Source organism: Aquarana catesbeiana, linkage group LG04 (genome assembly GCF_042186555.1).
Source record: "Aquarana catesbeiana isolate 2022-GZ linkage group LG04, ASM4218655v1, whole genome shotgun sequence".
Taxonomy (NCBI): domain Eukaryota; kingdom Metazoa; phylum Chordata; class Amphibia; order Anura; family Ranidae; genus Aquarana; species Aquarana catesbeiana.
In genome coordinates, this window is record NC_133327.1 from 34,200,776 (window position 1) to 34,227,080 (window position 26,305).

Sequence of the window (26,305 nt, forward strand, 5' to 3'; positions counted from 1 at the left end):
CTCGATAGCTTTTGTATCTTCCTTTCAATGAGGAATCTAAGAAGAGCCACTCCTGCCTCATTGAAGTATTTATACCATTCTTCAAGGTGGATATCCCCTTTCTGGGGGCTAACCTCCCACCTTAGGCTACGAGGTACCATATTAGACTTAACATAAGTCTCTAAATAAGCGACATCCCATTTGGTATGAATTTCAGAGATGGTAAGATTCTTTAACCTAGTGAAGAGGCCATTAAGGTCACCTTCTTCGTTCTTATAGGGTTCAAACACCCCACTGGTATTAACCTTCTTAGAGGTCCTATAATCAAAAATATCCATCTTAATTGGATCTATTGTTAAGTGATAACAAATAATGTGTATAGACAAAAAAGCAGCGGTGTGAAAGTATCACATAAATAGGAAAAACAAAAGGAAAACACCGCGCTGTGAGGGGATATTAGTGAATAATACTTGTGCAAGGACAAATTAAAATTATGAAACCATAAAACAATCAATGATCAAAAACAATATACAAAAGCAGCTGCTAAAAGTAAGATACACGTTACTTATATAAATGGTTATAAAGGAGCAGCGCTGTGACAAACCATGTAATACGAAGGCATACAATAAATATTCTCAAAAGTTCATTATTTGTATAATAAACAAAGTGTAAATAAGTATAGAAAGTCCCATTCAAAGGATCCTAGACAGCAGATACGTGGGTAGGTAGATGGCAGTTAATTCTTAGTCCTTCACCGCACCACTGTGATAATAATACAAATGCGCGCTTACCAAACAGCAAGCTTAGGAAGCTTGTGACCTTAACCCGGTCGGGGCCTTTCCAGGAGGGACCATCAAAGGAGAAACAGACCACCTTCGCTTGGGATAAGCACGCTGTTCAGCAGTTAACACTAATAGGAGAAATACCCCTGGCTAGGGATAAGCCTCAGGAGAAGTATGGCAAGAAAAGAAGGAGGGCAACATAGCGTGATCCTGCTTTCAATGTTTAATAAAATCAAATGGAAATACACTTACATTTGGATGATAAAAACAAGCACATAAGCCGGCCGGCTAGAAACGATCGCCCGTCCTACAGACGGTAATGCAGCACGTCAGCACGCCCGACGTACGTTTCGTCACACTCTGACGTCGTCTGGGGCACCGGCGACGCACTGACGTGTCGCATTAATATAGTAAACAACATACCAAGCCTCGTACTGAGGACGGGACCGGAAATCACCTTGCGTTCCACTAGTTCCGGGCGGATACCAGAGAAACGTCATCTTGAGTATGGGATTAAACTTAACATACTGTGCACACTATTGATAACGAACCACCATACAATGCCGGGCATAAATTAGCACCGTACATAGGCTGGTCACACACTTGCCAAGAATTCTAAAGTTAGTAAAGGTTAGTATAAATAAATAAAAATAACATAAAAATAAGGAGGGGATTAAAATTAGAGATTAATTAAAAATAGAGATTAATTAAAACTAACATTGAAGGGCATCCTTTGACGGTAAAGCCCTAGAAGGAAAAGGAGATGATAAATGTCCCCTTTCTTTATATGCATAATAAGCTGCATAGGATGGTTCATAGAGGCAAAAAGCAAATGATTAGGTATATGGAGGTATTCTCAAAGCCTATCATGGCTGAATAAAATTAAGGGGCACATAAACGGGAAACAACATACCATATTGACCATTAATGGGGTGGTAGGTCCTAGGGGAAAGAAAGGTGATTTGTTCCCAAGTGTAAGAACCACTAAAAACACCATAACATAAACCACAAAGCACATACCAAACCAGGACAAATACATTAGACAGTTAACTAGTCCCAACCTAGGATATCAAATCAACACAGGGGAAATACCCCATACGTGAACATAAACTACAATAGTACAATGGGGCATATACCCCCTCGGGGTGGTATAAATCTGGTATTAACCGTTTAATACATATAAGGGATAATCCTTATGGGTAGGCCAGGACTCTAGGTGGATATTGGTATCTCAAACTGGAAATCAAAGGATGGAATTAATCTCATGAATTATCTATGAAAGCGTTAGTGTCAGTATCAATATTAAGCCCATATGGGGCATAGCACTTGATTTTATGTATCCAGAGCATCTCAAGCTTCGAGATGCTCCTAACCAAAGAGCTACCCCTCCAATGGGGCCGATATCTATCAATTCCTAGAAAAAGTGTTTTGGAGGGATCTTTATTATGAACAGTAAGATAATGCTTTGAGACAGAATGCTTAGGAAAGCCATTCAAGATGTTAGTGATATGTTCGTTTAGACGAACGGAGAGGGGTCGCCTGGTCCTGCCCACATACTGCAGACCGCAAGGGCACTGCAGCAAGTAGACGACCCCCTCCGTTGTGCAGGTAATGAAGGGCCTAATGTCATGTTCCTCATGGGTGCTGTGGGAGGTGAACTTCTGAGTTCGCCTAGATGTCGCGGAATTGAGCTTACAAACACGACACCTACCACATTTGTAGTACCCTTTCAAATTATCAAAAAGGCCCTGGATGCCTCCGATAGGGGGGGGGTCAAGGACATTAGGGGCTAATTTATTCCTAAGTGACGATGCTCCCTTAAAAATCACTTGTGGTTTGTCTGGAATAACCGTTCGCAAGATCGGATCATTCCCCAATAGGTGCCAATGTTTGTTAAGTAGGCTTTTGATATTGCTGTGCTGTATTGAGTAGGTGGTAATGAAGGGGAGAGTGACAGAATTCTCTCTGGGGGGTGCCCCTTGATTAAGTAGCTGTTCTCTATCCATACCCTTAACAACGTCCATGGTCTGAGTAAGGAACTCCCTATTATACCCTTTTTCCACAAACCGGTGCATCAAGACTTCGGCCTGTTGCATGAACTGAGAGTTGTCAGTACAGTTACGTTTAAGTCGTAAGAATTGACTCTTGGGAACAGACCGAAGCCATGATCTGTGGTGACAGCTGTTCAGAGGGATATACGAGTTGCGGTCTGTTTTCTTAAAATAGGTGGAAGTTACAAACCGATCCCCTTGTATATCGATATTAAGGTCCAAAAAATGAATATTGGACTGGCTGGCTTCAAAATTCAGTACAATGCCCCTATTATTGGAATTAAGTTCCTCCATAAAGAGGTCAAGGTCACTGCGATCGCCATCCCACAGGAGGAGGATGTCGTCAATGTACCTAGCCCACAGTTTTAACTGGGGCCTTTGGCAAACATGGACGACATCCTCCTCCCACAGGGCCATAAACAGGTTTGCAAGACTGGGGGCATATTTAGCCCCCATTGCAACTCCACGGTCCTGTCGATAGAAACATTTGTTGAACCAGAAGTAATTGTGGGACGCGGCGTACCTTAGAAGTGCCAGGATAAAATTAATTTGCTCATCATACAGCCCAGAGTCCCTTCTTAAATAATATTCAACCGCATAAAAACCCAACTCATGGGGGATAATCGTGTATAGGGACGAAACGTCCGCCGTCACCATCCACATGTTGGGAGTGGGAGTGAGGTTAGCTAGTATATTGATGGTATGTTTGGAATCCCTAATGAGGGAAGGCATTTTACCCACCAGGGGTTGTAGAAAAAAATCTAAATACCTGCCCACCCGGGACGTAAGAGAATCAATCCCACTTACAATGGGACGTCCCGGGGGGCAGGTAGGATGTTTATGCACTTTAGGGAGATAATATATTACAGGAGTCCGGGGAGCTTTAGGTATCAAATAGGCCTTCTCTTTCTTATTGAGGATACCTTGGGTGTACCCCCACTCAACCAGTTTACGCAGTTCCCTAAGATAAGGGATTTTGGGGTCGGAATCCAGAGGGGTATAGGTCTCTCTATCGTTAAGGATCTTAAACATTTCTTGGAGATAGTCGTCTCTATTGAGGACAACAATCCCTCCCCCTTTGTCCGCAGGTCTAATAACTAGCTTTTTGTTATTACAAAGAGAGTCGAGTCCGATGTGAAGGTCTCGATCCAACTTAACCTTTTTGATGGACATTCTATCTAAATCCCTCAAAAGCACCTCCTTAAAAACCTTGACAGAGGGTGCCATAGCCCCTGGGGGGTTGAATAGGGAGGCGTTGGCCAATCCCGTGTGCTGGTAATCATCAGAAAACACATTTCTCTCCTGAATGGGGTTAGAAAGCAAATATCTCTTAATGTTAATTTTACGAATGAATTTGTGAATATCCATATAGGTTTCGAACTTGTTAAGTTTCCTAGGTGGTGCGAACTTCAGGCCTCTGTCGAGTACCAGTTTTTCTTCTTGACTGAGAACCACAGTGCTTAAATTAAAAATTCCTGTCCCAGCTAGAGCTTTTTTCTTTTTTGCTCTAAGGCGTCTGCCCCCTCGGGTCCCTCTCCTTGTTCTGCCAGTCGTTTGGTGCCCTGGCCTGGCCTGTGAAAACCCCACTCTTGAGGGTTAGGGCCCACAGGGCCTGGATAATAGGAGGATCCCATTCGGTCGTTACCATAGTATGACGACGGCCCAGGGGTTTCTCCATCACCTGGATAGGGGGAACCCACTGGGTTGATGTTCCCCTCCGGGGGGCCCTCGAGGTCACGTAAAGGGAAGAACCGATTCTGGGTAATACCCCCATAACCAAAATATTCATCTGTATTGGAGCCACCCGATGAGTTAATCATTGGACCTCCTGTTACATGGGAATATCTTTCCTCATGGTTGTTAGAATAACTCATAAGGGGAGGGGGACCTCCCGTGGGTCTCCCAGTGGAGTAGTTACCCCCACGTAGTGGGGGACCCCGCCTGGAGTTGGACCCCACGCCCTGCGGTACATAGGGGGGGTAGGGACCCCAACCTCGATCGGGGCTAGGTTCCCATTGTGTATTGGGTGGATTCCAATAATATGAATTAGAATGGGGGGGATTTTGGTGCCGGCCCCCTCTACTCTCATTATTAGATTTAGGGAAACGTCTTGGGGGTCCCGATTGATAATAGGGGGGTGGTGGTGGTGGTCCTCCTTTATTGCGATTAAATTGTCTCCGAGGAGATTGACGAGGGCCCCGTGCACTGATGTCTTTGATTCTTTGCCCAGTGTTAGAAATAGATCCTTTAACCTCATTAGGAATATCGGAAGTAGAAACTTCCATAGTGTTGTTATCTGTGGCAGGATGGTCCCCATTGGCTGTCAACAGTTTCTTCTGCCATTCGAACACTATCCCGCCCTGGTAGTCAGCCAGATCCCTGTTATATTTCTTCTTTTTCTTATATGTTTGTTCCCTAAACGAACATATCACTAACATCTTGAATGGCTTTCCTAAGCATTCTGTCTCAAAGCATTATCTTACTGTTCATAATAAAGATCCCTCCAAAACACTTTTTCTAGGAATTGATAGATATCGGCCCCATTGGAGGGGTAGCTCTTTGGTTAGGAGCATCTCGAAGCTTGAGATGCTCTGGATACATAAAATCAAGTGCTATGCCCCATATGGGCTTAATATTGATACTGACACTAACGCTTTCATAGATAATTCATGAGATTAATTCCATCCTTTGATTTCCAGTTTGAGATACCAATATCCACCTAGAGTCCTGGCCTACCCATAAGGATTATCCCTTATATGTATTAAACGGTTAATACCAGATTTATACCACCCCGAGGGGGTATATGCCCCATTGTACTATTGTAGTTTATGTTCACGTATGGGGTATTTCCCCTGTGTTGATTTGATATCCTAGGTTGGGACTAGTTAACTGTCTAATGTATTTGTCCTGGTTTGGTATGTGCTTTGTGGTTTATGTTATGGTGTTTTTAGTGGTTCTTACACTTGGGAACAAATCACCTTTCTTTCCCCTAGGACCTACCACCCCATTAATGGTCAATATGGTATGTTGTTTCCCGTTTATGTGCCCCTTAATTTTATTCAGCCATGATAGGCTTTGAGAATACCTCCATATACCTAATCATTTGCTTTTTGCCTCTATGAACCATCCTATGCAGCTTATTATGCATATAAAGAAAGGGGACATTTATCATCTCCTTTTCCTTCTAGGGCTTTACCGTCAAAGGATGCCCTTCAATGTTAGTTTTAATTAATCTCTATTTTTAATTAATCTCTAATTTTAATCCCCTCCTTATTTTTATGTTATTTTTATTTATTTATACTAACCTTTACTAACTTTAGAATTCTTGGCAAGTGTGTGACCAGCCTATGTACGGTGCTAATTTATGCCCGGCATTGTATGGTGGTTCGTTATCAATAGTGTGCACAGTATGTTAAGTTTAATCCCATACTCAAGATGACGTTTCTCTGGTATCCGCCCGGAACTAGTGGAACGCAAGGTGATTTCCGGTCCCGTCCTCAGTACGAGGCTTGGTATGTTGTTTACTATATTAATGCGACACGTCAGTGCGTCGCCGGTGCCCCAGACGACGTCAGAGTGTGACGAAACGTACGTCGGGCGTGCTGACGTGCTGACGTGCTGCATTACCGTCTGTAGGACGGGCGATCGTTTCTAGCCGGCCGGCTTATGTGCTTGTTTTTATCATCCAAATGTAAGTGTATTTCCATTTGATTTTATTAAACATTGAAAGCAGGATCACGCTATGTTGCCCTCCTTCTTTTCTTGCCATACTTCTCCTGAGGCTTATCCCTAGCCAGGGGTATTTCTCCTATTAGTGTTAACTGCTGAACAGCGTGCTTATCCCAAGCGAAGGTGGTCTGTTTCTCCTTTGATGGTCCCTCCTGGAAAGGCCCCGACCGGGTTAAGGTCACAAGCTTCCTAAGCTTGCTGTTTGGTAAGCGCGCATTTGTATTATTATCACAGTGGTGCGGTGAAGGACTAAGAATTAACTGCCATCTACCTACCCACGTATCTGCTGTCTAGGATCCTTTGAATGGGACTTTCTATACTTATTTACACTTTGTTTATTATACAAATAATGAACTTTTGAGAATATTTATTGTATGCCTTCGTATTACATGGTTTGTCACAGCGCTGCTCCTTTATAACCATTTATATAAGTAACGTGTATCTTACTTTTAGCAGCTGCTTTTGTATATTGTTTTTGATCATTGATTGTTTTATGGTTTCATAATTTTAATTTGTCCTTGCACAAGTATTATTCACTAATATCCCCTCACAGCGCGGTGTTTTCCTTTTGTTTTTCCTATTTATGTGATACTTTCACACCGCTGCTTTTTTGTCTATACACATTATTTGTTATCACTTAACAATAGATCCAATTAAGATGGATATTTTTGATTATAGGACCTCTAAGAAGGTTAATACCAGTGGGGTGTTTGAACCCTATAAGAACGAAGAAGGTGACCTTAATGGCCTCTTCACTAGGTTAAAGAATCTTACCATCTCTGAAATTCATACCAAATGGGATGTCGCTTATTTAGAGACTTATGTTAAGTCTAATATGGTACCTCGTAGCCTAAGGTGGGAGGTTAGCCCCCAGAAAGGGGATATCCACCTTGAAGAATGGTATAAATACTTCAATGAGGCAGGAGTGGCTCTTCTTAGATTCCTCATTGAAAGGAAGATACAAAAGCTATCGAGATTAGATGAAGAGATTAAAACCCTGCGAGATAAAGTGATTCCCCTTCAAGATACCCCTGAGTATAAAGATAAATCCCAGACTTTGTTGACTTTATTAGAAAAGGAAGATAGGGAACAAACATATAAGAAAAAGAAGAAATATAACAGGGATCTGGCTGACTACCAGGGCGGGATAGTGTTCGAATGGCAGAAGAAACTGTTGACAGCCAATGGGGACCATCCTGCCACAGATAACAACACTATGGAAGTTTCTACTTCCGATATTCCTAATGAGGTTAAAGGATCTATTTCTAACACTGGGCAAAGAATCAAAGACATCAGTGCACGGGGCCCTCGTCAATCTCCTCGGAGACAATTTAATCGCAATAAAGGAGGACCACCACCACCACCCCCCTATTATCAATCGGGACCCCCAAGACGTTTCCCTAAATCTAATAATGAGAGTAGAGGGGGCCGGCACCAAAATCCCCCCCATTCTAATTCATATTATTGGAATCCACCCAATACACAATGGGAACCTAGCCCCGATCGAGGTTGGGGTCCCTACCCCCCCTATGTACCGCAGGGCGTGGGGTCCAACTCCAGGCGGGGTCCCCCACTACGTGGGGGTAACTACTCCACTGGGAGACCCACGGGAGGTCCCCCTCCCCTTATGAGTTATTCTAACAACCATGAGGAAAGATATTCCCATGTAACAGGAGGTCCAATGATTAACTCATCGGGTGGCTCCAATACAGATGAATATTTTGGTTATGGGGGTATTACCCAGAATCGGTTCTTCCCTTTACGTGACCTCGAGGGCCCCCCGGAGGGGAACATCAACCCAGTGGGTTCCCCCTATCCAGGTGATGGAGAAACCCCTGGGCCGTCGTCATACTATGGTAACGACCGAATGGGATCCTCCTATTATCCAGGCCCTGTGGGCCCTAACCCTCAAGAGTGGGGTTTTCACAGGCCAGGCCAGGGCACCAAACGACTGGCAGAACAAGGAGAGGGACCCGAGGGGGCAGACGCCTTAGAGCAAAAAAGAAAAAAGCTCTAGCTGGGACAGGAATTTTTAATTTAAGCACTGTGGTTCTCAGTCAAGAAGAAAAACTGGTACTCGACAGAGGCCTGAAGTTCGCACCACCTAGGAAACTTAACAAGTTCGAAACCTATATGGATATTCACAAATTCATTCGTAAAATTAACATTAAGAGATATTTGCTTTCTAACCCCATTCAGGAGAGAAATGTGTTTTCTGATGATTACCAGCACACGGGATTGGCCAACGCCTCCCTATTCAACCCCCCAGGGGCTATGGCACCCTCTGTCAAGGTTTTTAAGGAGGTGCTTTTGAGGGATTTAGATAGAATGTCCATCAAAAAGGTTAAGTTGGATCGAGACCTTCACATCGGACTCGACTCTCTTTGTAATAACAAAAAGCTAGTTATTAGACCTGCGGACAAAGGGGGAGGGATTGTTGTCCTCAATAGAGACGACTATCTCCAAGAAATGTTTAAGATCCTTAACGATAGAGAGACCTATACCCCTCTGGATTCCGACCCCAAAATCCCTTATCTTAGGGAACTGCGTAAACTGGTTGAGTGGGGGTACACCCAAGGTATCCTCAATAAGAAAGAGAAGGCCTATTTGATACCTAAAGCTCCCCGGACTCCTGTAATATATTATCTCCCTAAAGTGCATAAACATCCTACCTGCCCCCCGGGACGTCCCATTGTAAGTGGGATTGATTCTCTTACGTCCCGGGTGGGCAGGTATTTAGATTTTTTTCTACAACCCCTGGTGGGTAAAATGCCTTCCCTCATTAGGGATTCCAAACATACCATCAATATACTAGCTAACCTCACTCCCACTCCCAACATGTGGATGGTGACGGCGGACGTTTCGTCCCTATACACGATTATCCCCCATGAGTTGGGTTTTTATGCGGTTGAATATTATTTAAGAAGGGACTCTGGGCTGTATGATGAGCAAATTAATTTTATCCTGGCACTTCTAAGGTACGCCGCGTCCCACAATTACTTCTGGTTCAACAAATGTTTCTATCGACAGGACCGTGGAGTTGCAATGGGGGCTAAATATGCCCCCAGTCTTGCAAACCTGTTTATGGCCCTGTGGGAGGAGGATGTCGTCCATGTTTGCCAAAGGCCCCAGTTAAAACTGTGGGCTAGGTACATTGACGACATCCTCCTCCTGTGGGATGGCGATCGCAGTGACCTTGACCTCTTTATGGAGGAACTTAATTCCAATAATAGGGGCATTGTACTGAATTTTGAAGCCAGCCAGTCCAATATTCATTTTTTGGACCTTAATATCGATATACAAGGGGATCGGTTTGTAACTTCCACCTATTTTAAGAAAACAGACCGCAACTCGTATATCCCTCTGAACAGCTGTCACCACAGATCATGGCTTCGGTCTGTTCCCAAGAGTCAATTCTTACGACTTAAACGTAACTGTACTGACAACTCTCAGTTCATGCAACAGGCCGAAGTCTTGATGCACCGGTTTGTGGAAAAAGGGTATAATAGGGAGTTCCTTACTCAGACCATGGACGTTGTTAAGGGTATGGATAGAGATCAGCTACTTAATCAAGGGGCACCCCCCAGAGAGAATTCTGTCACTCTCCCCTTCATTACCACCTACTCAATACAGCACAGCAATATCAAAAGCCTACTTAACAAACATTGGCACCTATTGGGGAATGATCCGATCTTGCGAACGGTTATTCCAGACAAACCACAAGTGATTTTTAAGGGAGCATCGTCACTTAGGAATAAATTAGCCCCTAATGTCCTTGACCCCCCCCCTATCGGAGGCATCCAGGGCCTTTTTGATAATTTGAAAGGGTACTACAAATGTGGTAGGTGTCGTGTTTGTAAGCTCAATTCCGCGACATCTAGGCGAACTCAGAAGTTCACCTCCCACAGCACCCATGAGGAACATGACATTAGGCCCTTCATTACCTGCACAACGGAGGGGGTCGTCTACTTGCTGCAGTGCCCTTGCGGTCTGCAGTATGTGGGCAGGACCAGGCGACCCCTCTCCGTTCGTCTAAACGAACATATCACTAACATCTTGAATGGCTTTCCTAAGCATTCTGTCTCAAAGCATTATCTTACTGTTCATAATAAAGATCCCTCCAAAACACTTTTTCTAGGAATTGATAGATATCGGCCCCATTGGAGGGGTAGCTCTTTGGTTAGGAGCATCTCGAAGCTTGAGATGCTCTGGATACATAAAATCAAGTGCTATGCCCCATATGGGCTTAATATTGATACTGACACTAACGCTTTCATAGATAATTCATGAGATTAATTCCATCCTTTGATTTCCAGTTTGAGATACCAATATCCACCTAGAGTCCTGGCCTACCCATAAGGATTATCCCTTATATGTATTAAACGGTTAATACCAGATTTATACCACCCCGAGGGGGTATATGCCCCATTGTACTATTGTAGTTTATGTTCACGTATGGGGTATTTCCCCTGTGTTGATTTGATATCCTAGGTTGGGACTAGTTAACTGTCTAATGTATTTGTCCTGGTTTGGTATGTGCTTTGTGGTTTATGTTATGGTGTTTTTAGTGGTTCTTACACTTGGGAACAAATCACCTTTCTTTCCCCTAGGACCTACCACCCCATTAATGGTCAATATGGTATGTTGTTTCCCGTTTATGTGCCCCTTAATTTTATTCAGCCATGATAGGCTTTGAGAATACCTCCATATACCTAATCATTTGCTTTTTGCCTCTATGAACCATCCTATGCAGCTTATTATGCATATAAAGAAAGGGGACATTTATCATCTCCTTTTCCTTCTAGGGCTTTACCGTCAAAGGATGCCCTTCAATGTTAGTTTTAATTAATCTCTATTTTTAATTAATCTCTAATTTTAATCCCCTCCTTATTTTTATGTTATTTTTATTTATTTATACTAACCTTTACTAACTTTAGAATTCTTGGCAAGTGTGTGACCAGCCTATGTACGGTGCTAATTTATGCCCGGCATTGTATGGTGGTTCGTTATCAATAGTGTGCACAGTATGTTAAGTTTAATCCCATACTCAAGATGACGTTTCTCTGGTATCCGCCCGGAACTAGTGGAACGCAAGGTGATTTCCGGTCCCGTCCTCAGTACGAGGCTTGGTATGTTGTTTACTATATTAATGCGACACGTCAGTGCGTCGCCCGTGCCCCAGACGACGTCAGAGTGTGACGAAACGTACGTTGGGCGTGCTGACGTGCTGCATTACCGTCTGTAGGACGGGCGATCGTTTCTAGCCGGCCGGCTTATGTGCTTGTTTTTATCATCCAAATGTAAGTGTATTTCCATTTGATTTTATTAAACATTGAAAGCAGGATCACGCTATGTTGCCCTCCTTCTTTTCTTGCCATACTTCTCCTGAGGCTTATCCCTAGCCAGGGGTATTTCTCCTATTAGTGTTAACTGCTGAACAGCGTGCTTATCCCAAGCGAAGGTGGTCTGTTTCTCCTTTGATGGTCCCTCCTGGAAAGGCCCCGACCGGGTTAAGGTCACAAGCTTCCTAAGCTTGCTGTTTGGTAAGCGCGCATTTGTATTATTATCACAGTGGTGCGGTGAAGGACTAAGAATTAACTGCCATCTACCTACCCACGTATCTGCTGTCTAGGATCCTTTGAATGGGACTTTCTATACTTATTTACACTTTGTTTATTATACAAATAATGAACTTTTGAGAATATTTATTGTATGCCTTCGTATTACATGGTTTGTCACAGCGCTGCTCCTTTATAACCATTTATATAAGTAACGTGTATCTTACTTTTAGCAGCTGCTTTTGTATATTGTTTTTGATCATTGATTGTTTTATGGTTTCATAATTTTAATTTGTCCTTGCACAAGTATTATTCACTAATATCCCCTCACAGCGCGGTGTTTTCCTTTTGTTTTTCCTATTTATGTGCACCCCAAATGTAATTAAACATGTATGGTGTCAGAGCAGTAGACTTGTCAGTAGGGCAGAGGTTGGTGTAAGTAGGGCAGAGGTTGGTGTAAGTAGGGCAGAGGTTGGTGTAAGTAGGGAGCAGTGAATGGTGTCAGTAGTTTTTTATTTTTATTTTTTTTAAAATTATTTTGTACTATTTTTTTTTTTTTTAGGAGCTTTGGTAAAATAGTATGGGGAATCTACGCCACACGGGGTAATTGGCGTGTGCCCAGGCACACCTGCTCACGCCTATGCTGCTAGCGACTATAGCCACCGGCAGTGATCGTATGTAAAAAAAAATTGACAGGCTGGTTGCACCCAAGTCAATTGATGGATCGACTTGAGTACAATCAGTCTGCCCATAGATGGATCAAAATTCGGCCAGTCCCTGCTGAGCCGGCCGAATTTCATTCCATGTATGGCCGGCCTAAAAGCGCACAAAACCTGGTCACCCTTGTATCCTATGAAGCTTATCACAACAGTGCCTTGTGTTAGAGGACAGCACGTCGTGTTTTTGCTTGCTGTATGTTTTGCGTTTTTATTAAAAAAAAAAAAAAAAAAAAAAAAAAAAAGGATATGTTAGAGAACTTGCAGGGTTTTAGAAATATGTACAATGCTGCAGAACATGGTGGCGTTTTAGATCTGTGTAGAATGCTATAGAGAATATACAATTGTCTACTAGTGATGAATGTACCTGGATTTGGTCCACAAGGAATAGGCAAGGGGTTGTCACACAAATGACATTGGGGGCTGAGCATTGCCATGGGGAATATGTATCAAAGCAAAATAAGCATCACTGGAGATTCCTGACATATTTGGTCAATGATGTCACCTGGGATTCCCTGCCTCTTTGTTAACATTGCGATATGAGGATCAGGATCTGTCATTCAAGGAGATCAGAGGTGTGAGCAAGTGGATCAGAGGTGTTGGCGGGTCAGTGTGCTTTTTCTTTTTTTTTTATTTAGTCCGGTTGTTGGGCATTGTTCAATCATTCACCCTTAATTCAACCCTAATGTACCCCTTACTCATTCACACGGGTGGGTGAATCTGGGGGCTTCCAGATTTTGATAAGCCCCTCACTCACAGGCCCCCACAACCATTGGGCCAGGGTTGTGTGGAAGAGGTCCTTGACCTCATTAACATCTTCCCACCACTTTTCCTGGCCAGACCAGGTTGCATGCTTAGATTACTGTTTGTGTGGATTTTTTTTTTTGGGGGGGGGGGGGCTTATGCTTTTTTGTGTAAGGCTCCTCCTTATAATCCGTATAAAATTTGGGGAGGACCCTCTGCCCATTTATTTATTTTTTGTGGGATCCATTGTTAATTTTATCGACAAATACAGTATATTTTCATCAGTTTTCGTCAGCATGCAGCATTTACAGTGACGGAAGCGAAACGAAAATAAAATTCAGTTTCAATTCAGATGACTAAAATATGACTAAAACTAAAATGATATCCTAGTCAAAAGACTGTGACTGAAACTAAATCAAAATGTGAAGTCAAAATGAACTGTGGTCAAAAAGCAATATTTTCGTTTGTTAATGAAACGTGGCTTTATTTATAAAGATGTTACTTGATACTTGTTTTCACTAATAACAGAGGACCGGTAATGTTTTTAGATTCAGGCAATATGTGCAATGGCATTACAGCCAATAGAGTCTATAGTTTTTTTTTCTTATACAGTGGAACCTCGGATTACAAGCATAATCCGTTCCAGGAGTATGCCCGTAATCCAAAGTACTCGCATATCAAAGTGAGTTTTCCCATTGAAGTCAATGGAAACGAAAATAATTTGTTCCGCATTGACTTCAATGGCATGCAATACCGCAATACTGCTTCGGTCTTTAAAAGCTCACCAAAAATGGCCGCCATAGTCACATGCACAGGCCTATTAGGGACACCGCACACTATAAAATGATGGGAGGTGTAGCAAGATGGATGCTCCAGATGACGTCTTCAGTTACGAAATGCATAGGGCGGAGTTACAGAACGTCTTTGCGTCACTTCCGGTCAGGGCCGCAAATAGGATTTTTCTCTCGGCACCTGTGTTTTCATTAAATGTCTGTAACCTTTAGATTAAATGTGAGTATTCCTCCATTTTTTTTTTAAATAAATAAAAAGCTTATAAAGCGGTATTACGCTATAGGCACTCTTCTCTTCTTTATATGCTAACTTTGGCGGAACGTTATTAGCAAATCACGGACCGATCATTTCCAGAGTGCTACACAGTGGCATATACTGTGGCTGAGCAGCACCCCTGGGGGGTAAGGCAATTCGGTGAGTGCATTCATAATAGGAGCACAGATAAGATCACCGACACTATTATCACCTAATTAAGAGGGCAAGAAAAGCATTATTCTTCACAAAGCACTGGACACTTTTAAAGAACACAAGTCACCTTGTTTGTTCTGTTTATCACTGCACCCAATGTGAAAAGCACTGTTTATATATTTTTAATTTTTAGTTTTTATTATTTCTATTTTCATTATTTTTGGTGTGTATTTCTTTTTTTTTTTTTTTTTTTAAGCTTTTTTTCTTTAATACATGTCTGTTGCCATTTTATCGATTATAACCATTGAACGGTGTAAACACCAGCTTAATTAATTAGCACTTGTTACACCAATTAGCAGGGGGTCAAACCCCTCACATTTTTCTAACACCTGTGGAACGGAAAACAGGAGTATAAGCACACAGGGGTTGTAATTTTCACATACGCCATCAGCACATGTCATCATTAACCCTGAAGGTATTCACATTTTTTAAGTGTTGCACTCTGCAGAGGGTGTAACACATGAGTACTAATCACTGTAATTACACACAAAGCCTGTCACACACATCCATTTAGTTTACTATACTGGCCTTTTGGATATATGTGTATATATATAAAAAAAAAAAAAAAAAAAATATATATATATATATATATATATATATATATATATATATATATATATATATATATATCTTTTTAGCACTTGTAACTTTATTCACTCCAAGCACTTTAATATTACATATATAAGGCTCTCTAAGAGGAATAGCGACACACCTACACCCTTCCCAATCTATTTATCTGTACTCCACTTAGGTGGTCGTATTTTGTAGGGGCAGCTGTTTTCTCTCATATCTTTCATCTGCCCTGTACATTCCTTTGCACGGAATCACACATAACCTCTTCAAATATAACCAACTGCACCCCCCCCCCCCAAGATCTATGAGAATTATGTGTTAGTAAAAATCATGCTAATAAACACTAATCGGCATGCTTACCCTCTTAGCATAAATTCCCACAACAAGTCCATCTCCCTGCTGAAATCCCTCCTCCCAGTTCAAATCCTCTCTCCCCTCAAATCCCCCCAGCACTATTCCCCCCCACCAAAAAAAAATAAAAAATCACTCTGCCTAGCACAATTCCTCTACTCAAATTTCCACTCTGAGTAAGCATCCTCCCCCCCCCCACTCCAAAGCCCCTCTCCCAGCACAAATCTCCCCCACCCTCCTAGAACAGATCTTCCCTACTAGCACAAATACCCCCTCCAAAAAAATCCCCCTCCTAGTACAAATACCCTTTCCTCTCTACCATATCACCTCTTCTAGCAAAAATCCTCTTCCCTCACCCTGCATAGAGATTAGGGGCTGGGGGCATGGAGATTAGGGAGGCTGCGCCCCTTATGGAGCGGCCGCCACCGATTAGCACAGTGTTAGAGAGGTTGAAGGGTATTTCTCTTCTATAGTGGGCGAGAGTTTGGGCTGGCCACTCCTTGTGCAAAGTGTCACTCCGGCAACAAGTGTTAGTCAAAGTGCCCATGTACAAGTGCTAAAGGCACTTGTACAAAAAAGCAGGTACAGACATTAATGTTCCACACTTATTTTACAGGAAGTTCCCCTTCATCCTCTAACTTTCCTCAGCCTTCCTTCTATTCCCCTCTCCACACCCTCCAACATGCTCAAATTAACCTTTGCTATAACGTGCTCTCTCCTCAAACTCTCATTTCTTTACCCCCCTCTCCAGCCAGCAACCTGTACATATCTCCCTCTCTTCTGCCAACTCAATATTATTTATCACCTCCTGCTCATTCTAAGCCCACACAGTATCACCACTTCCACTCCACTGCCCTCCTATAAATCCCACTCCCGCCTTACCACCCTCACCCTCCTACTACTCCTAATGTCTGGGGACATCACACCAAATCCTGGCCCTCCCGCACCCAATTCCCACCCCCAAAATTGGCTGTCTACCTCCTCCTCAAACAGTAGTCGTAACTCACACCTTCTCATCCCAATTCCCCGGATTCCACAAGTCAGCCCCCCCCTTTCAACAGCACAACCATTGGTCCCTCCACACATGCCAGGGTGCTGGGTGTAATCCTTGACTCTGACCTCTCCTTCTTCAGCCCCCACATCCAATCACTGGCTAAATCCTGCCGCCTTAACCTCCGCAACATCTCCAGAATTCGACGTTTCCTGACTAATGACACCACAAAGCAACTTATTCACTCCTTGATTATTTCCCACCTTGACTACTGCAACTCTCTCCTTAATGGCCTATCCCCCCTTCAGTCTATTATGAATGCTGCTGCTAGACTAATACACCTCACTAACCGATCCGTGACTGCTACTCCTCTCTGCCAATCCCTTCACTTGCTTTCCCTACCCCACCGTATACAATTCAAAATGCTAACCACAACATACAAGGCCATCCACAACATTGCCAACCTCATCTGCAGATATCACCCAAATCATCCCCTCCGCTCCTCCCAGGACCTCCTGCTCTCTATCTCCCTTGTTACCTCCTCCCATGCTCGCCTTCAGGACTTCTCCAGAGCCTCTTCCATCCTCTGGAACTCCCTGCCCTGGTATGTCCGATCAGCCCCTAACCTGTCCACCTTCAAGATATCCCTGAAAACTCACTTATTCAGGGAAGCCTATCCCACACCCACCTAACAGTTGTCCCTGAGCCACCCCCATCAAATTATTTCCTGCATCTATTACCTTTTGCACCACCACCCCCTCCCTTTAGAATGTAAGCTCTATGAGCAGGGCCCTCCTGTCCCTTCTGTATTGAACTGTACTCACTTACATCATCTGGTGGCCCTGCCCTTGCCTTTATAACAGCTGTCACAGGATGAGGTCTAACTCTAGTCAATCCAGACTCCGTAAAGGCATGTCTTTATCTCGCATTCTGGAGTACAAGGCAAGCCCAGCATCTCAACAGCTGAGATCCTCAATGGCTGAATTCTCTTACCTTGAATAATAATAATAATAATAATAATAATAAAACCTATGCTTACTATTGCACAGGATTAACCAGTGATTAAAGAGGAGCTCCAGCCCCCCCACCAAAATATTAAAAGTCAGCAGCTGACTTTTACTATTAGTGCACTTACCTGTCCAGAGATCCCGAGGTGTCCTCACCCTAGCCGATTCTAGAATCGGCTCTCGGGTGCTGGCGCCGCCCTCTTGGCTAAGGGAAACCGGCAGTGAAGCCTTGCAGCTTCACAAACGGTTTCCTACTACGCATGCGCGAATCGTGCTGTGCTTTCTCAATGGACTGAGTGCCGTGAGGCCCGAACTTTAGGCTGAGTTTGCAGCGGCAAACTCAGCAGGAAATGGGAACGGGTACCTGTCAAAACCAGGAGGAGGCAGACAAGTGGAGCTTCCCCTTTTTTGGGTGGAGCTCTGCTTTAAGTGGTGATCTCTGGGGATAGCAATATATAAAGCTGTTCTCTTTGAAGATTTGTAAAATAACTTTAGACTGCCAGGCTGATCTTGTATTGTTGCAAAAATCTTCCTGATTTTAAACTTCACCAGACAACGTAATGTCTGCCTGTGTTTTTATATGTTTACTGAAGTCATTAAATGTATTAATAATGTCAGTTATTTTATGTTTTCAGGCACTGCAATGGTTCACGCGCAATGTGCCGTTCTACTGGATTCCAATCTCGAATGTTTCTGTACTTGTCGCTGTCATTGTTGGGACAGCAATATATGTTTGGAGCACAAGTAAATCAGGTAAGAAATGTTATTGCATATTAATTTCAGGCAGTCAGCTTGTCTTATTGTCAAAGGATTCATAAGGGCTCATGTTGGCGGGCGTTCTTGTTATATACGGTATATGCTCAAATGGAAAACAGATTTTAGCAATAAAAGGCAGGCCAGTAGGTCCTTCTATATCAGAAGAAACATTACACAGCACAAAGCAGGTCAAACAGCCTCCAAATTCAATGGGAAATTGCTAAATTGTGTCTGACGTGGGTCAAACGTGGGAAACCCACATCTGTTTGTGAGCCCTAATTCTGTTCAGCAACTTTTGTGATTATTATGCCGCGTACACACGGTCGGACTTTCCGACAGGAAATGTTTGATGTGAGCTTGTTGTCGGAAAGTCTGACCGCGTGTAGGCTCCATCGAACATTTGCTGTCGGAATTTCCACACACAAATGTTTGAGAGCAGGTACTCAATATTTCTGACAACAAAACTTGTGGGAAAGTCCGATCGTGTGTACACAAGTCCGTTGCACAAAAGTCAATGCATGCTCGGAATCAAGCAGAAGAGTCACACTGGCTATTGAACTTCCTTTTTCTCGGCTCGTCGTACGTCTTGTACGTCACCGCGTTCTTGACGTTCGGAATTTCCGACATTTGTGTGACCGTGTGTATGCAAGACAAGTTTGAGCCAACATCCTTTGGAAAAAAATCCAAGATTCTGTTGTCGGAATGTCCGATCATGTGTACGCGGCAATACACTTCTGCCAGACAGCACCGCCCAGAGGGTGACACCACTTTCACTGTTGGCATTAAGAAAAAGAGAGATGTCGCCTACACCTTCCTTGAAAAGGATTCAATTCTCACGTGGTCCCGTGATCAGAGACACATTTCAAGCTCCCCAGTAGGAATTATGTTAGGTACATACAACTCCGACATTGAATTAGGTCAGACATACATCTTAAGGACCTCTCCACAAACCTGACCACTTTTGAACAGATCTGCAAATATATGCCCTTATCATCCAAACTTATTTCTATAGATTGCTCCCACCTTAACCACTTCTTCACTGCACACTGTTATGTGGCCAAATGGGAGGATGATTTAAAGGGTATCAGGACAGAGGAGGGCTGGCTGGAGACCTGGTCTGTTGTTGCTACCTGTACTACTGTATAAATGTTACTACTCTTGAGTTCGCATTCATGGCCTTAACCAGACGGTACTTAGTACCCTCTAGACTCGCACACCTATATCCTGAGCACTCAAGTCATTGCTTCAGGGGTGGTCGGACTGTCAGAGACATTTTTCACGTATCGGACCTGTCCGATGCTTAGTTCTTTCTAGATCAGAGTCTTTTCCAGAGGTGTAACTAGAACCTTCAGAGCCCTGGTGCAGTAAACCTGATCTGGGCCTTTCCCACTGATCAGAAGGGCCTTTACTCCCGCCGTGGGACCCTTTCACATGCTCTGCAACAGGCCCCCTTCTTTCCATCTTGCCTCCCCACCCTCCTCGCGGTGGTGGAATGACAGTGTCCTTTGTGACCCTGCTAGTTCCGCCGCTGGTGTCAGTAGTTTTTTATTTTTTATCATTTTATTTATTTTCTTTACAATTTTCTTTTTTTGTATAAAGTTTATTTATATTACAATTTTTTTTTAGGAGCCCCGTTGGGGAGTGTTGGTGGGATTTCAGGGGTCTAAATAGACAGAGAATTGACACAGCCCTCAATCCCATCTCTGAAGCCTCAGCAGCACAGAATGTATGGACAGGAATAGCTCTGCACACAGCTTCCTGTTCATTCACAAACTAAAGCACAGTTTACTATGCTTTAAGTATGAATGGACAGAGTCAGTGATCGGCAGGGACGGACTAATAACTCATGGGGCCCCCGGGCAATAGGAGATTATGGGGCCCCCAGGCAATCAGAGATTATGGGGCCACACAGTATACACACACACAGTATACAATCACAGAGTATACACATACATGTACACACAGTATACACAGACAGATGTAAAAAAACACAGATTTATACATACTGTCCCTGGTTTTACTGAGGCTGGCAACCCTGATGGGGCCCCCTAAAGGCCCAGGGCCCTCGGGCAGTGCCTGAGTGGCTCAATGGTCAGTCCGCCCCTGGTGATCGGTATAATTCACTGACTCTGTCTATTCAGAAAAGGAAGTAGCCGATTAATAACATTTATCGGACCTTTCCCTGCTCTCCATCCTAAAAGCATCCCCCACAGCAGCCAGCAGGAGAGAGAGAGGAGGGGGAGCCAGAGGAGCAAACAGGGTCCCCAGGGCAGCAGGACCTGGATGGGAGAGGCACTGATCCCCTCCATTTTCCTCTTTCAGCTGCTGAATACCCACGGGAGGGAGAGTAGGAAAAGCAGGCTTTCCGTGGCTGCAGGAGGAAAATGGAGGGGGTTCATTCCTCTATACGCAGCCCCTCCTATCCAAACGTACAGGGGAGCCACACTAGCCCTCTGGTGCATAGGAACCAGATTGCAACGGTAACCCTTGTATAGTTATGAAATCTAAAGGTCCATGGTAAGCTTTACTACTTCCAACCCTCACAATACTCATATTACATTGGCCCAGTTTGTATTATTGGCATCAAAATTGACAATAGCTCAGGCATGGAAAAAACAATTAACTTTTTTTTTTATTAACTGAAGTCAGAAATTGCATTGGTGCCTTGTCTTTGTCAATGAAAAACTGACTAGTATCCTCACAAAAACACATGACAAGTTTCTCTAGGTGTGGGACCTGTGGGTTCAATATTGCCATCCAACATTCTCCACAGAATGTCTGAAGGCCCTATGAGGAACTCATTACGGGGACTGGGAACACCATGCACCATGCTTCTCCACACTCACTCCTTTCTTCCCCACGCAAGTACTATTTTGTTCCCTACTTTCTCTTCCTTTCATTTGCCTCCTGTCTTTATATCTGCACGATTGAACTATAAGCCCCACAAAATTTCCTCCTTCTTACTTTTTTCCAATACTTAATAAACAAAAGTTTTCAGGCACACTTACCAGCTAGCCTGCAAACAGACGAAATTGATCCTTTATAACAATTCATGTTAAAAACAGAGTAACACACATTTGCAAATATATGTGGAAGCCACAGTGGCCACACCAAGGCTTTGCTGTATATTGCAGTTCAAACGCGATATTTTTGAGAGTCTACAAGTTGAAGCACATACTGTATAGCAGTGGATAAATTAAGGGCAAGTTTGCCTGGAGGGAGCCCATGCACAGGGACACATTGGACGCCCAGCAAGAGCACAATGGCAGCTGAAGGCATCCAATGTTTCCCAACATCAAATTAAATTGTGCAACGCACATCACAAACAAACAAAAATTTCCCAGCACACTTACCAGACAGCCTGCAAACAAACAAAATTAACCCTGTCTAACAAGTCATGGTAAAAACAGAGGGTTGCATTGCACATATTTGCAAATATATGTGGAAGCTGCAGATAAGGTATTTACAGATGTGCTCATAAGTTTATATACCCTAGCAGAATTTATGATTTCTTGGCCATTTTTCAGAGAATATGAATAACACAAAAACATTTCTTTCACTCATGGTTATTGTTTGGCCGAAGCCATTTATTATCAATCAACTGTGTTTACTCTTTTTAAATCATAATGGCAACAGAAACTACTCAAATGACCCTAATCAAAAGTTTACATACCCTGGTGATTTTTGCCTAACATGCACACAAGTTGACACAAAGGGGTTTGAATGACTATTAAAGGTAACCATCCTCACATGTGAACTGCTTGCTTGTATATAGTGTGTGTATAAAAGGTCAATGTGTTTCTGCACTCCTGACAGACCCTTGCATCTTTCATCCAGTGCTGCACTCACATTTCTGGATTCTGAGTCATGGCGAAAGCAAAAGAATTGTCAAAGGATCTGCGGGAAAAGGTAGTTGAACTGTATAAAGCAGGAAAGGGATATAAAAAGATATTTAAGGAATTTAGAATGCCAATCAGCAGTGTTAAAACTCTAATCAAGAAGAGAAAAATTAGGGGTTCTGTTGAAACCAAACCACGGTCAGGTAGACCAACTAAAATTTCAGCCACAACTGCCAGGAAAATTGTTCGGGATGCAAATAAAAACCCACAAATAACTTCAGGTAAAATACAGAACTCTCTGAAAACATGTGGTGTGGCTGTTTCAAGATGCACAATAAGGAGGCACTTTAAGAAAGATGGGCTGCATGGTCGAGTCGCCAGGAGAAAGCCATTACTACGCAAATGCCACAAAGTATCCCGCTTACAATACGCCAAACAGCACAGAGACCACCCTTAAACCTTCTGGCACAAAGTCATTTGGAGTGAGACCAAAATTGAGCTTTTTGGCCACAACCATAAATGCTACATTTGGAGAGGAGTCAACAAGGCCTATGATGAAGGGTACTGGGGTGGATTGCTGATGTTTTAAGGATGTGTGAGCTACAAAGGCACAGGAAATTTGGTCAAAACTGTTGGCAAGATGAATGCAATATGTTATCAAAAAATACCGGAGGAACATTTGCATTCATCAGCCAGGAAGCTGTGCATGGCACGTACTTGGACATTCCAACATGACAATGATCCAAAACAAGGCCAAGTCGACCTGTCATTTGCTACAGTAGAATAAAGTGAAGGTTCTGGAGTGGCCATCTCAGTCTCCTGACCTCAATATCATTGAACCACTCTGGAGAGATCTCAAACGTGCAGTTCATGCAAGACAGCCCAGCAGTTTACAGGAACTGGAGGCTTTTTGCCAAGAGGAATGAGCAGCTTTACCATAGTTACATAGTTAGTAAGGTTGAATAAGGACACCAGTCCATCCAGTGTGAGTGTCTACAATTGTCCCTATCCCTGTAAATTGTGTCTCATTAAGATGCTCATCTATTATATTATTATTTATTTAAGGTAACCATACAGTGCCATCAATTTACACAGTGATCCACACATACATTGCACACTCACATTGGTCCCTACCCTCAAGGAGCCCACAACCCAACTCACATTCATATATTGGGGTCAATTTTGGACAGAAGCCAATTAACCTACCTGCATGTCTTTGGAATGTGGGAGGAAACAGAAAGTACCCAGAGGAAACCCACACAGGCACAGGGAGGATATGCAAACTCCAGGCAGGTAGTGTTGTGTTTGGGATTTGAACCAGAGATCCTTGTTTACTGCTAGGCGAGAGTGCTACCCACTACACCACTGTGCCACCTATCTGAGAAGATAAATCGCCTCATTCACAAATACCACAAAAGACTTTAAGCTGTCATTGATGTTAAAGGGGGCAATACACGGTATTAAGAACTGGGGTATGTAAACTTTTGATCAGGTTCATTTGGGTAGTTTATGTTGCCATTATGATTTAAAAAGAGTAAACACAGTTGATTGATAATAAATGGCTTCAGCCAAACACTAACCATGAGTGAAAGAAAAGTTTTTGTGTCATCATTCATATTCTCTGAAAAATGGCCAAGAAATCATAAATTCTGCCAGGGTATGTAAACTTATGAGCACAACTGTATATAGTACTGACAAATTACAAAGTGATGTACTTCAAGCCTAAAGCAAGGTTTAATTTCACATTAAATAGTTCATTTGGACCAAAATGGCTCAAACGATTTCCATTACTAAGAATGGCGTCAGCTGTCTATCCACTTGAAGACCAGGCCTTTTCTGACACTTTTTGTTGTGTTTGATGTAAAAAAATCTGTATTTTTTTTCTTGCTACAAAATTACTTAGAACCCACAAACATGAAATATTTATTTTAAAGCAGAGGCCCTAGAGAATAAAATAGTGGGTTTTGTAATTTTGTATGTCACACCATATTAGCGAAGTGATTTTTCAAATGCAATTTTTGTTGGGAAAAATTACACTTTTTTGAATTTTAATGCACAAAAATACAATATTTGTGTTTAGAAATTGTTTGGTAAAATGTAAAAGATGATGTTACGCCAAGTAAATAGATACCAAACATGTCATGCTTTAAAATTGCGCATTACTTACGTTTTATTATCCATAGGCGATGCTTCAAAAGCCTTTATAGGTTACCCCTTTAGATTTTCACAGGAGGTCTGGTGCTAAAATTACTGCCATCAATCTGGCGTTCGCAGTGATACTAACACATGTGTCCGCCTTTGTGCACAAGCACGGGGGGGACAGGAGCACTTTACATTTTTTTATTATTATTTTTACATTGTCCCGTTAAAAAAAATTTGGGTCACTTTTATTGTTATCACAGGGAATAAAAATATCCCTTGTAATAGCAATAGGCAGTGGCAGGTACCCTTTACTGAGAGATCTGGGGTTTATTAGACCCCAGATCTCTCCTCTGCCCTTAAAAACATTGGATCATACCAAGATCGGTGTGTTCCAATGCTTTTTTCAAACCGTTGCACTCTTGGGTTCCCGGTGGGACGAGAGAGCCTGAGAGCCACCGAGGGCAGTGGGAGAGGGTGGGACGTCCCCTCCCGTTGCTTGCTGCAGCTGCAGGCATCATCCCAATATAACCACTAAAAGTCCAGCAACGTACCAGTATGTCGCTGGTTGTCAAGTGGCCATATAAACTGTAATCCTCTGAATATTACCCTTCCTGTCCCTGGGTGGCTGATGTATTGTACTGTATCTATGGAGGGAGACATGGTTGTTGTGACAGACTCACCCAGGACCAGATTTTTTGAGAGGATGGCAGGCTAGCCTCTTGCCTACTGACTATGGGCCCTGGCTTTTAAGGGAACACTACTCTTCGGGAGGTTTATGCCTGGGGGGACCCTTGGAGTAAAGTTACTTTGGATTCAAGTCTATGTCTCCCCAAGACACAGACTCTGGGACTCCAGGCCTGGGGTCCCTGTATAGGGCCTAGCTGCCTCATTACCAATAGTGACTGCGTCACACTGTGAGACTCAAAGCAGTTGGTTATGTCATCAACTCAAGCCACCTGTCTGGGGTCGCTTGCTATAATGTGTTTATTGTAAGTAGGTCTAGTGTGCCTCCTAATTGTGCTAATTAACACACCTATTGTCCGCTAGCAAACTACTGTGGGGATGTGCTCATACTTGTAATAATGTGTATTGTACTATGTGAGCTCGATGCCGGCAAGTCTGACCTGAAGTGGGGATATCTGATTAATCACAACATTGTCTGGTTGGCATTGAGTCACCTAGGCTAGTTTAAGTGACTAGTTAATTAGTGCATGTTAATTATGTTTCTGGTTACAGTTTGCATTGTTAGGGTAATATGATTAGGAGGGGACTGTCCTTCTGTGGGGCATATATTTCCATGTAAGTTTGTCAAATAAAGGTTCCAGTTTTGCAGCCAAACGAGTCCTGTCTAGTTCTTGGTTGCAATAGGTGGCTATAATATCTGATATCTATGTTCAGACTGGAGGAAGTGGTATACTGTGGGAAACACTCAAGCGGAGTGTGGGGTGGTTCTGTCACATTGGTGGCAGCAGTGTGATGCTTCCTACAGTCTGGGAAATCCAAACCTCCACCTGGATGCAAGGTCTGGATAGCAGAAGAGGAGAGGTACAGAAAGCAGCCGCCATGAAAGAGGAATTCAGAAGGAGGTTGCGAGAGATGTGGATACAGCACAGGGGACCAGTGTCAATGCAGGTCCTGCTGGGATGGTATGATTCTGTCAGCTGGAAACTCTGGAAGGAACCGCTAGCCTGTGAGCAGCGACACCAGGGAAAAACTCTCGCCTCCATCCAGGAAAAGTACTGATCGCAGTACCAAGTGCGAATGCTGCTTTTGGGGAAATAACCACACAAGGAATGGAAAGCTGGGTTAAGCAGGCTGGTCCAGGCA

At 43.2% G+C, this 26,305-nt stretch overlaps 1 protein-coding gene across 1 annotated transcript in view; it reads left to right on the top strand.

Moving 5' to 3' along the window:
- The window catches only part of LOC141139146 (C-type lectin domain family 2 member D-like), an 84,920-nt gene that overhangs the window by 46,461 nt on the left and 12,154 nt on the right, over positions 1–26,305 (top strand). The window contains exon 2 of the mRNA XM_073624988.1: positions 18,377–18,494. Coding sequence (XP_073481089.1) covers positions 18,377–18,494 — 118 coding nt within the window. The remainder of the gene's footprint in view (positions 1–18,376; positions 18,495–26,305) is intronic.